This window comes from Eulemur rufifrons, chromosome 16, assembly GCF_041146395.1.
Source record: "Eulemur rufifrons isolate Redbay chromosome 16, OSU_ERuf_1, whole genome shotgun sequence".
NCBI classification, from domain to species: domain Eukaryota; kingdom Metazoa; phylum Chordata; class Mammalia; order Primates; family Lemuridae; genus Eulemur; species Eulemur rufifrons.
The window spans coordinates 92,628,356-92,644,386 of record NC_090998.1 but is presented as its reverse complement, the minus strand read 5'-3'; the positions used below and the strand labels follow the sequence as shown (position 1 = coordinate 92,644,386).

The 16,031-nt window shown below is 54.1% G+C and overlaps 1 protein-coding gene across 1 annotated transcript in view; it reads right to left on the bottom strand.

Moving 5' to 3' along the window:
• Positions 1 to 360: 360 nt before the first annotated feature.
• The window catches only part of ARHGAP8 (Rho GTPase activating protein 8), a 72,237-nt gene continuing 56,566 nt past the window's right edge, over positions 361 to 16,031 (bottom strand). The window contains exons 8-12 of the mRNA XM_069491845.1: positions 15,844 to 15,917; positions 13,838 to 13,915; positions 12,922 to 13,050; positions 3,899 to 4,002; positions 361 to 1,765 (exon numbers count right to left, since the gene is read on the bottom strand). Coding sequence (XP_069347946.1) covers positions 1,484 to 1,765; positions 3,899 to 4,002; positions 12,922 to 13,050; positions 13,838 to 13,915; positions 15,844 to 15,917 — 667 coding nt within the window. The 3' untranslated portion in view covers positions 361 to 1,483. The remainder of the gene's footprint in view (positions 1,766 to 3,898; positions 4,003 to 12,921; positions 13,051 to 13,837; positions 13,916 to 15,843; positions 15,918 to 16,031) is intronic.

Here is a 16,031-nt window from a genome sequence, read left to right as displayed (position 1 = left end):
CTTGGGGCTGGGTCCCCCACTGTCCTGTCCCTGGAGCCCCTGGGACAGTGAGGATGGGGCCCCCCAGCTGGGTGAAGGTTGGTGCCTCTCAGAGACATCCGTGCAGAGGGCTGCCCGGGGCTCCAGCCATCTGCGCGCTCCCCTCTGCTTAGGGCAGCTTGCAGCTGCAGGAAAGGGGTGTGCCGGGTGGGCGTGGATGGCCGTCTGGGAGGAACAAAACCTACTTGAACTCGGAGATCTAGATGGTTCTGGTACAACCAGGAAATGTCCGAGACACTGTGTGGCAGCACATTGATCTTCCGTGTCCACATGGGGTTGTCGGCTCTCACTATGAGCCCGTGTACAGGCGGGAAACAGGCGGGAAACAGGCTCGCAGAGGTTAAACTTGCTCAGTGTCACGGCATATGATGGAGCCAGTTCTAGCTCAGGCCTTGTGGTTTCCGAGCCGGCATTCTCAGAGCGGGAAGGGAGCCTGCCCCACGTACAGATGGGAACACGGAGGCCCGATGCCTCCCTGTGGCTCCCACAGGTCCGAACCCCAGCTCCGCCGCTCACGAGCTGTGTGACTTTGGGCACGCTCTCTTCTCTGGGCCTCTGGGCCCTCATCTGGAGCTAGGAATGGGAAAATCAGAGGACACCTAGAGCTACTCCAGGTCCCCATGGGGAGAAACTTCATCGGTAGGATTGGTACTCCTGGCCTCCCTACCCCCCCTTCCTGGGGGGAGGAGGGAATGTTCTGACGGGGGCATCTGGGAGGGGAGGCCACGCGTGGCCCGCTGAGCCGTCCTCAGGAGCCAGCTGTGTGCAGGGCCAGTGACTGGGCGGTGAGTCTGAAGCAGGTGACCAGTTAGCAAAGGCCCTTGGCCACAGGTCACAGGCAGGTCTCCTGTCCGCTTTGGGGAGACATGAGCCCTCCATCTGTGGGACTCCTGAGCTGGGCAGGGGGAGGGGTGTCATTTGCTGGGGTTCCCTCAAGCCCCAACGAAGACTTCCTCCCCAGCTGGGCTGCCACGAGGCTTAGAAAGCGGTGAGGCCATTCTGCACCCCTGAGCCAATAAATTCCCATTTTCAGTTGAACCATGTTGGGTTATGATTCAAAAGAATCATCCTGGCCGGGTATGGTGGTGCCCACCTGTAATCCCAGCACTTGAGGGGTCTGAGGCAGGAGGATTGCTACAGCCCAGGAGTTCGAGGCTAGTGAGCTATGATCGTGCCACCGCACTCCAGCCTGGGTGACAGATCGAGAGTGAAACCCTGTCAAAAAAAAAAAAAAAAAAAAAAAACCCACCAAAAAAAAATCACCCTCACAGATCCATTATCACGACCCACAGCTCAGGAGCAATGGAGAAGGGCCCAAGAATCTAAAGCATGGAATTTTCAGCAGAAGGTTCTGGGTTTGTTTAACACCTGGTCATTTTCACAGACGGCAAGTTTGTAAAGAACAAGTGCACAGACGATCGGCGGCGATGGTGCGTTTCCAACACTAGCGGTGTCTCCTGGCTGCTGTCGGGGGACTCGGGGGCGGGATGGACGTGGCACGTCCTCTGGCAACGGGGCCGCCCTGCTCGCCTGCTCCCGCAGCGCCGGGGGCCTCCTGGGCGCCAAAGACCTTCTCGTAGTACTCGATCAGCAGTTCGGTGAACAGGTTCAGGGGCACAAGGGCACTCAGGGAGGACACACCCTGGGACGGCCAGATGAGATTCAGTCCAAAGACGCAGGCCAGGTTGGAGCTGTTCATTTTGTTAAAAATGCTCTCCCGGGACACCTGGAACAGACCACACGTGGGACCAGGGCAGTGAGCCCCAAGGGCGGCAGCAGCAGCAGCCTGGCACTCCCTCCTACACTCCGGGAGGGACTTGGGCAGTGGGCAGAGCAGTGGACTGGGAGCCACCAGCCTGTACCACTTCCTCACTGGGGACCTCAGTTTCCCTATCTGTAAAAGGAAGGGATTGGCCTCGATGCTCGGCCTCTGTGATCTGCCTCCTGGGATTTCCACACCCCACTGCCGCCTCTTCTACTGCAGTGGACTCGGGAGTGTGGGCTCTAGCACAGCTGGCCTGAACCAGGCGACCTCTGACCTCTGTGCTGTGGCTGGTGAACCAGGAGTGAGCAAGACCAGCCAGCACGAGGGGGTTGCTGAGAGGAGAGATGATAGCAGAAAGAGCTTGCTTGAAGGGCTCCCTGTCCGTCTTGGGAAACACCACTCTAGGAGTGCAATTCAGTCCTCGCAATTTTTTTTGCGATGGGGTCTTGCTTTGCTGCCCAGGCTGGCCTCAAGTGATCCTCCTGCCTCGGCCTACCGAATAGCTGGGACTACAGGCTCTTGCCGTCATGCTTGGCTTCACCTCTCCTTACCTTGCAGATGAGAAAACGGAGGCCTGGCGGGTACGGGGAGGCTTGCCCAAGGCCATGTGGCCCGTCAGTGGCAGGGGCCTGTTCATGCCTCCCTGCCAGGTCCAAGCTGGGGGATTTCGGAGAATCAGAAGCGGGGATGATGCTGAGCTCCGCGTGCCCGGGGGACGGGGGTTCAGCAATCCCGGATACCCCCACCCGCCGGCCCCCCAACCTCTCAGGTGTGCACCAGCCAAGTGAGCCGTGGGCCACCCCTCCCCAGCTGTGCCGAGACCCCCCCTCCCCAGCTGGGCCAAGCCCCCCGAGTACTGCCGGTCTAACACGATGCGACACCGAATCCCACTAGACATACTAAGATGGGTGCCCCTGGAGGAGGCCAGAGAAACAAATCTGTCTCCCACCAATTAAAAAAAAAAAAAGGTAGGAAAAAGAGGGTTGGAGAGGGTTAGGGGAGTAAATTTTAGTTTGGGGCCACTGAGAAATTTTATCAAGCAATGGGGGAGAATGAGATAGTTTTAAAATCAAGTGGTGACATTATCTGCCGGACTCTCACACGTGACACCTGCTCTGCCCGGCCCTCCCCTCCCAGCAGGCGCTGCCTCCTCACGCCTGGCCCCCCCAGCCAGGGGTCCCCTGGATCTGTGCGGTTCCCCTGGTGACCTCACAGGCTTTGGCTCCAAACGCCCCCCTGGCCCAGGGCAGTGAAGGGTCCTCTCCCCTCGTTCCTGCTCTTATCCTGCTGTAGTGCGCCGGGCGGTGGCCCCACAGAGACAGGTCCCCCCAGAGTCTGTGACCTCATTCGCAACCAGGGTCTTGGCAGGTGCCACCAAGTTGAGGATCTCCAGATGAGAGCACCTTGGCTTCTCTGGGTGGGCCCTGAACCCAGTGACAAGTGTGCTTATGAGAGAAGGTTGGAGACAGACACAGCGGAGAGAAAGCCATGTGAGGATGGAGGTGGGCACTGGAGTGACGCTGTCACCGGGGCCATTGGGGGCTGGAAGAGGCAGGAAGGACCCTCCTCTAGAGCCTCTGCAGGGAACGTGGTCCCACAGACACCTTGATTTTGTACGTCTGGCCTCTAGAACGGTGAGATGGTGAATTTCTATTGTTCAAGCCACCGGCTTGTGGTCCTTTGTCCTGGCAGCCACAGGAACCTGAGAGGCTGGCGACGGCGGGCCGTCCACAGCAGTCGCTACTCAGTCCCCACCTGCCAGAGACCCGACCTAAACGGTGACTCGGGAGCTGAGGACCCCAACAGGAAAGGCGCTGGCCATGACCGAGGGACAGCCAGGTGACCCTGCCTGGCAGGCGGGGCTTGGGGCTTTCTCAGCAGAGCTGTTGCCTGACCAGGCCTTGGATGGAGTCCTTTGCTGGCCAGGGAATGTTGTCCCAAGGCTGACGAGGGTGTGACCCCAGACCCAAGGCACGCGGGGGACTGGTCTGCAAGCGCCGCCGTGGAGGGGAGAGGCCACCGGGGCCAGGCAGGAGCCTAGGCGACCCCCCCCCCCCGCCCCCGGACCCCAGCGCCCCTGCTCTGCCCACTCACCGCGTGCAGGAAGCCCATGAGGTAGCTGAGGACGGCGTAGTTGTGCTCCGGGAGGCCCCGCAGGATCTGGCGGCAGTGGCTGACGCGCAGGCTGCTCTCCACACCTGCAACAGCACCGGCGCCTCCCTGAGCTGGCTCCAGAGGGGCCCGAGGCCCTCCCCCAGGAGGAGAGCATAGTAAGCAGCGTCTCCCAGGAAGCCGGTAAAGCCCGATCACTTTATAAACAGGAATGTTCTGGACCAGGGGTTGGCAAACTACGGCCCACAGGTCAGATCCGGCCCATCGCCTGCTTTTGTCAGTAAAGTTTTATTGGAACACAGCCACGTTCGTTCGTTTGCACACGGTGCACGGCTGCCTTTGTGTTGCTGCGGCAGAGCTGAGTAACTGCGAGAGAGGCTGTAGGCGTGGCCCACGGCACCGAAGTATTCACTGTCTGGCCCCGCTCTGGGCCAACTACCTGTTTACGATTCTCACACCACGTTGCTCTTGGGGCAGTATCCTGCCCTCCAGGGCCTGATGTGACTGTCCCACACTCTGCTACCCACAGTTTCCCTCATAACCACATCTTCCATTTGAGCTCTGCAACCTCCAAATCGGCCAATAAGCACTCGCCAAGCTCCCACTGCACCATGAGCATGCGTGCACATGCATGAACACACATGTGCACACACGCACATGGATGCTCACACCCGCTGTGCGCTGTGGCGTACCCGCGTCATCCAACGCACTAACCCCGCCCCCGCCACTAAGTGCAGAGTGAACACTCTGTGTGCTTTACAAACACACAGCTGAGAGACACACAATTCCTTGCTGTGAAAGTTCTTGCTGGCGTTTTAATAAAAGCCGTCATTTCGTGAGATAACACTGCTGTTGCCCAGCAATGTGAATGGACAAGGAGTTCCCTTGAAACGAACGTTTCCAAGGAGCCACCTGAGCCTGGAGGCCACCACCCCGTTCCTTTGGATGTTCCAGCCCAAACCTCATTTTGCTAAGAATTATGGTCCCAGAGTGGATATTGGCGCAGGGTCACCTCAGCTTTCACTATGCACCTTGAGAAGGCGCACGTCCCAGCAAGTGGGCAGGACCAGCTAGCCGACTGTCACAACAGCCAGCGTCACTGGGCACTTACCAGTGCCGGCAACCATGCCAAGCATTTTATGCACCTTTAATCCTCAAAATAGCCCCAATGTATACAGATGAGGAAAGTGAGCTCAGAGAAGTTAGGTGACTAGCCCAAGTCACACAGCTAGTGAGTGGCAAAGCTGGGTCTCGAATCCAAATCTGTTGGGGGCTGAGCCGCTTCCCTGGGCCTCCCTGCTGTCCCAGCAACGCTTTCCTTCCTCACTGCACACGGCCACCGGGAAAGCCCACGTCCTGCAGGGCGCTCTCCAAAGGGCTGGCTGGCCTCACTTCAAGGAGAGACACCCACCTGAGCAGGGCTGCCAGATAAAATGAAGGACGCTGTTAAATTGGACTTTCAGGTAAACAGCAAATATTTTTTAGGATGAGCATGCCCCATGCAACGATTGAGACACACTGGGAAAGCATTCGTTGTTTACCTGAATTCAAATCTAACTGGGCGACGTTTGCTGTTCTTGCTAAGTCTGGCCGTCCTCTGCCGAGTCACATTTCAGCCACGCCGGGCTGAGGGACCCCAGCCTTGGTGCCATCTTGGTTCTCAACAACCAGACCCTCAGAACGTGCTGCGTCTTTTAAAATGGCAAGTGAGCAAACGAAACAGGGGCTGGCGAGTCCCCCATTTCATTGCAGACCTCCTCGTGCTATGCTTTTATGGGGTGTACTTGTGTTTTTTCCATCACAGTATGACTTTTAAAAATTGGCAGTGTCTGCCCCACCCCAGCCCCATTCCCTGGGGCAAAAAGGACACAATGTCGAGCTTCACCCCTGGGAGACTTGTGCTTTTCGTCACCGGATCATCTTCTCCAGGCTGGAGTGCAGTGGCGTCATCACTGCAACCTCCAACTCAAGTGATCTTCCCGCCTCAGCTGCCCAGGGAGCTGGCACTGCAGGTATGCGCCATCATGCCTAATTTTTTCTATTTTTTTGTAGAGATGGGGTCTTGCTATGTTGCCCAGGCTGGTCTCAAACTCCTGGCCTCAAGCGATCCTCCCACCTTTGCCCAAGTGCTAGGATTACAGGTGTTAGCCACTGTGTCCTGTTTGGGGAAGTGAAATTTACAAAGGTAGGAAGGGTACTGTGGTTCCCAAACATACCCTGAGAAATGGCACCTGTGCATATTAATGTGACAAGCTGAGGGAGCCTGAGAAACGGCAGGTGCAGGAAGGACTCTCCAACCTGTGGCATCATAGGACCCCCCCTGTGAGAGCCTCCCTACGCCCAGGGAAGGACTATCCTGATCTCTGCAGATGGAGACACCAAAGGGAATCTGCACACAGGCCCTGCTAAGTTTCCCCGTTTCCCTGCCCTTGGTTTATACCCCTTTGCCCTGTTATGTTTTTCTGCGACTTTCCATTCGTCAAACCTACATTAACACGCCCAGGCTTAACTGTGACTTCAGGTCCTCCTTTGCTTATGAAGGCTCCGTGTCACGTAAAACTTATATTAAACGAGGCGGTATGTTTGTCTTTTGGTAATCGTCTTTCGTCAATCCAAGTTACAGGGCCCTGGCCCGTGAACCCAAGACGAGTAAGAAGGAAAAGGTACTTTTCCTGCCCTGCAGTTTGTAGTGGTGAGGATGGGACGTCACTGGCTGGAACACTCTGTGCAGTCTGGAGGCTGCGGCAGCTGCCCAGGACACAGCCGGCCGAGGGTGTAAAAGTTCTCACCAAAGCCGGCCCCCTGGATTTCTGTCTGCAGGGCCCGATCGGATGAGGGTGGTAAAAGTCTGTCTTTTCCCTTTCGGAATTTGTACTAGCGGATGAAAACCTTTGTGAGAACAGGTTCTCCGGCTTGTCAGTGTTGTGCATTTGATTTTGAGTGCTCCTTGCTGATCCTTTCTCTTGTTTGTCTCTTGTGTCATTTGTCAAGAGGAGGAGAATTGGAAGATAAGATTCTCTTTTTGTCTCATTTTGTGTCCCGCGAGCTTGCCTTTGCCTTCGTAGCCAGTTTGGCTTTTGACTGCTGGGGGTGGGGAAGGTGGTTGGCCAGCTGTCGGACTGGAGTCCCAAGAACTTATAGGTGGCCTGACAGAAATGGGGGTGGCATCCCATTGCAACTGATCTTGCCAACCGCTGCCCACTCCCAGGGGCCCGTCTATGTCTGCCACCTTCCGGCTGTCTCGGGACGAACTTTGGATCGGGGGACCGGCTCTTTTGCACCTTCTTTGGGAATACCTCTTGCATCTACGGTCAGCCATGAAAAGGGTTATGGTTCGAGTCATGCTGGACATAGGTATTAACCTTTGGTTAAAAACAAAACAATAACAAAAAAACGTGGTTAAAGGAAACAAACCTGGCAAATAAAAAAATCTTAAGGGTCTTTCCCTGAAATAATAAAAAGCTTTTACCCTTAACAGATAACCTAAACTTGTGCAAAGCTGTGTATGAAGAGTGTTATAGGATCTCTGTGTGTCTGTATGTTATATCTGTGTCTGTATGTCATGTATATGTTGTATTTTTCTACCTCTGGACAGTATTACCCACTTAATTTATAAAATCCCAGGAAGTTCTATTCAAATTTGCTTAGCGATATGAGCACTTATAGATATTCCTAAAACTCTCAAGTATAGAAACTAACTCAAATGTAGTTTTCAAGTTCATGTGACTTGAGTAAATCTTTGACTTTGAGTAAACCTTAAGATTGGTCTGATACTGTTGGTTTAATAAAAACAGCTGTGTCTTCAGTCATCATATTAAGTAGAATAAAGCACACAGCTTTATTGTACTCAGGGTCACTAGTCCAGTAGGGTTAAAAACAGATAAAAGGGAAATTATTGGGAGGACAGCTGGCCTTATTCAATGTTCTGTCTGCCTAAAAGTAGTTTCTCTTTGGTAACTCGCAACCTTAGAGTTATGTTAAATCATAGATATTCATTAATAATTTCTAAATAAGATAAAATACTGAAACATTCATTACTAAGTATAAACTTACATACTTTTGGCATCTTGTTTTTATATGATGTAGAGAGACTAAATATATTTGAGTCTGTTAATATGTTCTTTTTGAAAAATTGTACTACGAGGAAGCGTATGCATCTAACAGTTGTGAAATGGTGTGGTCATAAATTTGCACGTCCAGGGCAGAGAGCTGGTGTGTGGCAGGCAGTTCACAATTGTCTCTTAGTTTTCTCTGTGAAGGCAGTTTCACTAATGGTTCAAACTATTAATATGTCATTAAAACTATGAGAACTAATAAGGGTGAAGGGAAACAACTATGAAAAGTTCACAAGGGAAAGCAGGAGGGCCTTGGAGGAGAAAGTAGGAGACACGAAGGAAGCATTTGGTTAAAGGAAAAGGACAGCAATTTTGTCCTCAAGTAGAATGACTGGTTGTTTCAGAGCAAGGAAAATACAGGACAAAACCTTCATGGATAAAAAAACAGTTGCACAAGGTTTATGGAAAAAGAATTTTGGAAAAGGAATGTGGCGTGTGGCCAAGCTGGCTAAGATTTGACTGGATTGATTTGTAGTTTGTTTTTAAAAAATGAGCCTTGATATAAAAAAACATACTGATGTAAAACTATAGAACATCAAAGTTTTCTTAGTTTATTGATCTGCTTTTAATAAGAAATTGTAAAAAGTTTTTCTTTAAGTAAGCTCCCCAGGAAACCAAGATTCTGTATCTTATCAGAATAATTCCTGAAAAAAGTAAGGTGTTAACCTTTATTATGTCTTTGATTATTTAAGAGACCTAAGTTCACAGTAATCTATGAGCCTATTTAATCAAGGGAAACCTTTTTGACTTTTTTTTTTTTTTTTTTTTTTTTACAAACTTCCCAGAATCAAAAAAAAAAAAAAAAAAAAGTTTTTTGAGACAGAGTCTTGCTTTGTTGGCCGGGCTAGAGTGAATACCATGGTGTCAGCCTAGCTCACAGCAACCGCAAACTCCTGGGCTTAAGCGATCCTACTGCCTCAGCCTCCCGATTAGCTGGGACTACAGGCATGCGCCACCATGCCCAGCTAATTTTTTGTATATATATATTTTAGTTGGCCAGATAATTTCTTTCTATTTTTAGTAGAGACGGGGTCTCGCTCTTGCTCAGGCTGGTCTCGAACTCCTGAGCTCAAACAATCCACCCGCCTCGGCCTCCCAGAGTGCTAGGATTACAGGCATGAGCCACCACGCCCGGCCTCCAGAATCAAATTTTAAATGAAGTTGTTTCAACTCAAAGGATATGTTCTTTCACCTTTTAAGAAAAATGTTAAAAATAATTCAGTTTATTTGCAATGTTAAATCGCACCAAAGGCATTGTCAATAAGAAGGGATGCTTAACTTTCACTAGGTTTTATTAGTACAAGCAAATGGTATTAATATAAGCATTTCAGAAACTGTATGAAGTTCATAGAAATGTGTCAGTACCCTTGTTCAGTTATTATTTTTTGTTGTGTGCAACAAAACTCATCAGATAGTGAACTCGTTCATCAGGTCTTTAACCATGGCCATTTCTTGGTCTTTTATCATTCACAGTTACTGTTTTACTTTGATTCTTCTGTAAGAGTGTACAATCAGATGCAGGCCCAAACTGCTGCATTTTCAAAGAGACTCACAGAAAAGACTCTTGACCAGTACTCCAGAATACAGGTTTTTGATAATGCTAAGATCGTACCATTGGACTAAGAATGTCCAAAGCTAATGGAATAAATGAATGGATTCCTAAAACTGGGGGCCCGAGGGTCAAGCCCCATGAAACTGGGGCCAGGCGCGGTGGCTCACGCCTGTAATCCTAGCACTCTGGGAGGCTGAGGCAGGAGGATCACTTGATAGTCAGGATTCTGAGACGAACAACAGCAAGACTCTCTCTCTACTAAAAATAAAAAAAAGCCAGGTGTGGTGGCACACACTTGTAGTCCCAGCTACTTGGGAGGCTGAGGCAGGAGGATTGCATGAGCCCAGGAGTTTGAGGTTGCTGTGAGCTAGGCTGACGCCACGGCACTCTAGCCTGGGCAACAGAGACTCTTTCTCAAAAAAAAAAAAAAAATGTATTGCTTTTCCGGATTTAAGGAACCCCTTTTCTCTTAAACTATCTATACATAGTTTGTGTAAATTATACCCTCATAAATAAGAATGAAACCTTTATTTTTCTTCCTACCTAGTCCCTTTCTTATTAAATATTTTTATTTTCATGGCAATATAGTTATTTGCATAAGTTCAATAAGGATCTGTTCTCTTTGTAATAGGGCACAATTGAAAATACTGGTTATATTAATAAGGCTATGACTAGAAAGTTCTATATAAGAATATGCACAGAATCAGATCTAAGAAACTAAGGTTGAGTTTAAGGAGCCAGTGCTGCTTGCAAAGCCCCTGGAGAAACCAGCCTGGGGCCTGGCGTGCAGGGTTCTTAGCCTCACAGGCGAGCGAGGACGGTTGCTTCCTGGCAGGTCCAGGATACTACACATGTATTGGGAACCCTGAGCAGAGAAGAAGTCACTGAGATCTACAGGTACTGCAGGCCAAGAGGGACAGCAAGTTTTTGGTTTGGCTTCCCGGCTCAAGAGGCTTTAAAATAGCTGAATCTAAGATTTCTTATTCGAAGTCCCAGCAAAGCAGACTTAAAAAGAGCCTCCAGGGGCCAATTACCTTTCTTGCTGCCCCTGTGTAAATAACCAGGCCAAACACGATGAGACCAGACCGACTTCGTGATTGAGAATCAAAACCGTAGAGAGAGATGATGCTTCCGTGGAAAACTGCAGTGCACACTCGTGGATTCTCAGTTCTTCTGGTTTCCTTCAGTGTCGGCTACAACACGCCAAGCTAACATTTCCGGTTTTCTCCCCCTCTCCTGGCTTAGCATCATGAAGAACTAAAACTCACTTCCCCAAAGCCCTGCAAGCTGGAGGACTCGGTAGAAACATCGCAGAAATCATCGCGACAGATCACGCGTGGACACCACCCAGAAAGTTCTCTGGCACACCCGACGCCCTCACCAAAGACATGCAACTCGCAAACCAGGAAATCCGTCGCTGCCCCTCCCATTCCCTGTAAGGACACGTCAAGCCAACACTGGGAAATCTCAACTGCATGTTCTCCAGACCCAAAGAACCGAGTTGATGGTTTGTTCAAACCTTTAGGAAACCTGGTATGAGAACACCCAGGCCCAGCCGCATCTTCGGGTCCTTCTGAAGGCTCTGGTGTCACCTAAAACTTCTACTAAATAACTGGGCATGTTTTCTCCTGCTAATCTGCCTCTTGTCTGTCCGATTTACAGCCTCCCAGCCAACGGCAGGAGGAAAAGAGTTTTTCCTCCCCTGCCGGGGTTACTCAGTGTGACTCCGAGACCTGGGCCCGTCCGGAGGAGAAACAGACTTCTGGCGTGTTCAGCACGGGAGGCAGCGGTGCGAGCGAGCGTGGGTCCTTCCGTCTCAGAGACGGCTCTCGGCCCTTGGGGGTGTGGTGCTGGGTGACCAGGGATTTTCATCTCAAACGGCAGAGAAAGGGTTTACACTTGGGAGCTTCTTAAAGGAACCGCCCTAAGACGGGTCCTGACCTCTCTGCCTGTCACCGGGTTTTGGCTGGAACAAACAGCAAGTTCTACAGAGGCTGGAGCCATCATCCCTCCACAGGGGCTAAGGACGTCTGGAAGCTTCTCTCTAGGACAGAGCCTGGCACACTGGGGTGGTGGGGGACTGTCCATCTTGCCTGCTCATCCGCCCCCTCCCTAGCCGGCTGCCAGGTGGACACGGAGCGGGCGGCCTCCTCTGGCTCCACCAGACAGCTGCCTCTGTGCCCACACTGGGATTTGTCTCTCAGGGGCCCAGCCTGGCTCCAGACTCCCCCCAGCGTTGCCATCCACCAGCCAAAAGAAGTCAGCCTCGGTGTCTGGACCATCTGGGCTGTGGGATGGTCCCTTGCCCCCTCCCAGGGAGGGCCTGCTGAGTCAGTGGGTGGGACTTGCCCTGGGTGGGCAGTGTGGGGTCCTGCCTCTTTGAGGGGGGCCGTGGGCTGGAAACCAACCTCCAGCCCCCTGCCCTCCCCGCCCTCCCCAGAGGTCTCACGTGACTCAAAGCCCCAACCCTCTAACCACGTAATTAGTCCTCCCGGAAAGGCTCCCTTCTGAGTCACCATCAGGGACCCTGATGAATAACAAAGAGATCCCTGCCCTTGAGAAGTTCCAAAGTTCAGAGGTCATTCCCAGGGCCCAGGACAAAAGCCTCTGGGCAAAGGTGGCTCATGACTACACTGCAGGAAGAAACATCTCAGGACTGTCCTTAAGGTGTCCCACCCAGTGCAACAGCAGGTCCCCTCGGGCTCACCGTGCTCCGGGAAGAAGCCCCCTTAGAAAGTGGTTACAGAGACCGGAGCAGCTCTATGAGGCATCGCCCCCCTTAGGATTCCCTGCTCACCTGACTCACGCATAACAAAGTTGATACCTGCAGCCAAGAACATTTGTACCCCAGGAAAAAATTAAAAAAAAATAAAATTCCCCGGCTCTTTTGAGAGGCCGTTGTCGTTACGAGTAATCTGTGCCACAGCCATGCTGGGCGTTTGATGGAGGGCGGGTGTCTGCTCAGTCCCTGTCGCATGTGCTTGGTGTGCTACGATAATCTGGGAGAATCGCCAGGGCCCCTCTCGAGATGAGAGGGCTGGGGGCTCCTCCAGAGCAGCACAGGGAGGGGGTCCAGGCGGGACTCCAACCACGACACTGTGCCCCAAGTCCTTTGCCGCCCCCCATCACCCTCCCTTCCTGCCCAGCTGCACCCGACCCCACCTCCCCGCCCTCAGACCGTGTGGCCGGGCTGTGCGTGGTGGGGGCAGCCCTAAAGGCCCCCTCTCTTGCCCTGCAGTGCCAGGTGGCAACAGGATGATGCTGGGGAGATGCCACCTCAGCCTCCCGCCCCTGGCCCCTGCCAGCTGAGGACCCCCCCACCCCGGGCAGGCACGTACCAGTGATCCCGAGGATCTGTTCGTAGGCCTCGAAGGTCAGCAGTGGTTGGGGCAGCTCTCGCAGGAAGGTCTTTAGGATCACAGCAGGGATGTGAACGTCCCCATAGTCGTCAAAGTTCACGGGCTTCCCTGCACAAGAACACGGCACAGTGAGGTCTGGGCTCCGGCCTGGGCTCGCGGCTGTAAACCAGGCCCTGAAGCTGAATGGCTGGAGAGCTCCTCATGGGCACAGCCCGATGCTGGAGCCACAGGGCCTGGGGATGACTGTCCCCACCTGGACAGGGGGTGCTCTGGCCCCACAAGAACCCGCAGGCTACACGCCCGGCGGAGGCTGTAGCGGGCCATCGCTGTCTCTGCGTGCGGTTCTGTTCCTGACTAGGACGTGGGGTCAGGGCTTTGGCTGTCGCTGCCCCAGTGCCCAGCACGGACGCTGCGGCCCACAGGCCTGGGATGGGACGGCCCACCCACATAGCACCGCACAGCCCAGATGCTCGGTGAGGGACACGTGGGGGCAAATCTTGTCAGCGAGGCACGGCTCTGGGAGCATCAGTGTGACGTGTCCTCGGCTCAGGTGCCATTCCCCTACCTGAGGTCACACACAGGCAGTGAAGGAAGCCGTGCTGAGCTGGCCAGCAGGGGCCACCTACCGAAGACTCCAGGAAACACCGCAGGGAGTTCCCTGAGACCACGTGTCACCTGGGCTGAGTGGAGACACTCTAGGGGCAAATGACATCACGTGGCCACCTCGTCCCAGCAGGGACGGGGTCTGGCAAAGGCCTCCACTCTGGACAACAGGGTGCTCCCCAGCGGCTCCCAGGCAGCCGCCCCCACCCTGAGCCCTTCCGGGGGTTAGGCGGGACGGGGCCGATGCCGCCTGCCTGCGGGAAAGGGGCCAGGTGCCCAGGGCCACGCTCACCTTGATCGTACAGCCTCTGGATCTCGCGGACGGTCGAGATGCTGGCTGATCTCCGGAACAGGCCCTCGGTGCGGAGTCCTGCAGGGAGAGGAGCCTCTGGGCATTTCACGGGTCCCAGCACGTTGGGCTTCCAGAAGGTTCTCTCACTCCCCAAAGTTCACAAAGCCCGTGAACTTTGACGACTATGGGGACGTTCACATCCCTGCTGTGATCCTAAAGACCTTCCTGCGAGAGCTGCCCACACCTCAGCCCTCCTGTGCAGGAGGGAATGCTGTCCTGCCCCCATCCCTCAACTTCACCTCTCCATATCCCCAGCCGACCTGATCTCCCAAGAGGGACTCTGCCTCCTACCAGCTGTGTGACCTTGGAGAAAGTACTCAGCCTCTCTGACCCTACCTGCCTCATCTGTCTACAGAGGAAGGCCACTGGCTCTTGTCTCCTAGGGCTACAGAGAGGACTGGACGGTGGCGCCCGGTGCCTGGCACGCAGGGGGCTGCCAGACACATTGCTTCCCTCGAGAACCTAGGGCTGCGCCGTCCAGCACGGTGGCCTCTAGCTGCACGTGGGATTTAAACCTAAATTTAATTAAAGTTAAATAAAATGAAAATTCCATCCACTCAGTCGCACAAGCCACATGGGAAGTGCCCTATTGGGCTGTTGCTACGGGGGCAGCGGCTACCATTTTGGACGGGGCAGAGTCCTGTTGACACCACTGATAGAGTTGATTATGTCAAAGAAGCAAGCTTGCCTCCGTCAGCCTGCAGAGGATCTTCAGCACTCGTGACTGGCTCACGAAAGCAGTGACTCACGTGTCCTTAAGCTGGGGGGGTGGGGGGGTTGTCCCTGCCACCCCCCGCCCCTTGACTGACACCCCTCCATCCTCCAGGGCTCAGTTCAGCTGTCACTTCAGGGAAGCCCCCGATATGCCCAACTCCCTAATCCAGACCCAGTCCTACCACGGACTCAGCCCGTGGGCCCTGGGAAGCCACGGGGAAGGGTGCACAGGCTGGGAGGGCCCACGGGGCCAGGCAAAGCTCTGGCGGGGACAGGGCAAGAAAGGAGCTTCCGCCACAGCAAGACTTCCGGAGACCTGGCCTCGAACGACAGGTACAATGGACAAAGAGGCGATGGCACCGGGTTTTCTAGAGAAACTCCGTCTGTCTCTCTCTCCGCAGAGCCTGCACTTGGGGTTGGGGCAGAGGGGGGGTCTCCACACAGACCTGGCCCCTGACAGGCTCGGTGGCGGAGCAGCTGCGTCCCGCAGGGTGAATAGACGGTTCTGTCTCTTAAACAGCTTCCCAACGTGCCCACTGTCTGCGCCTGAACTGCCCCTGCCCGATCCAAGCCACCGTCATCTCTGCGGGTCCCCAGACGCCCTCTGCCCTCCCCCCGCCCCTCCCCACTCTCCTCTCCTTTCTAAAGCCCCACCCCCCCCATGGGAACCACTTCCTCCCATTAGAGTAAAAGCGGCCTCCTCGCACCACCTCTGTGGCCCTGAGTTCTGACCTCGGGAATCTGGGAGAGGCCACAAAGCTCGCCTCTCTCCAAGTCCCTGACCTCACCCACCCCACTGGCCCTGGCGTCTGTACACCAAAGTTCATCACGCCAGCGGAGCTACCATCGAGGGTGCTTCCTGCAGGCCAGCGCTGTTTGAAGTGCTTTGCACACACTGCCTCATTCAGGCCTCACAACAACCCTGTGGGTCAAGTACTGTTATTAACCCCACTGGACAGATGAGGGAAGGAGGCCCAGAGAAGGCAGGAACTGGCCCCAGGTCACACAGCTAGCACATGGAGGAGCTGGGATTCAAACCCAGACCATCTGAGGCCAGAGCCCACACCTGGAGCCACAGTGCTCAAGCCCCCTCCCTCCCTGGTCACACCCCTGGACCGGCTCCAGCTTCTCCAAGTCCCCGGCCCGCGGGGCGCTCAGGATCCATGACAGCCCTCCCAGGGAGGGACCCCCAGCAGCCCTCAGGTCCCTGGCTGCAGCCAGCTCGCTCTCACCTTTCTCTCTCAGGTACGTCACTGTGGACCTCAGCACAGGCGGGATGAATTCGCCGTGATTTTTGTCTTTGAGGCTGAGGGGAGAGAAAGAAGGCAAGTTTTCACCTGGGTGTGCTGAGCACGACAAGCACAGGCTCTGGTCCTCCCCACGCCCTGCGAAAACACAGGACCCGGGAGCTGTCCAGGGG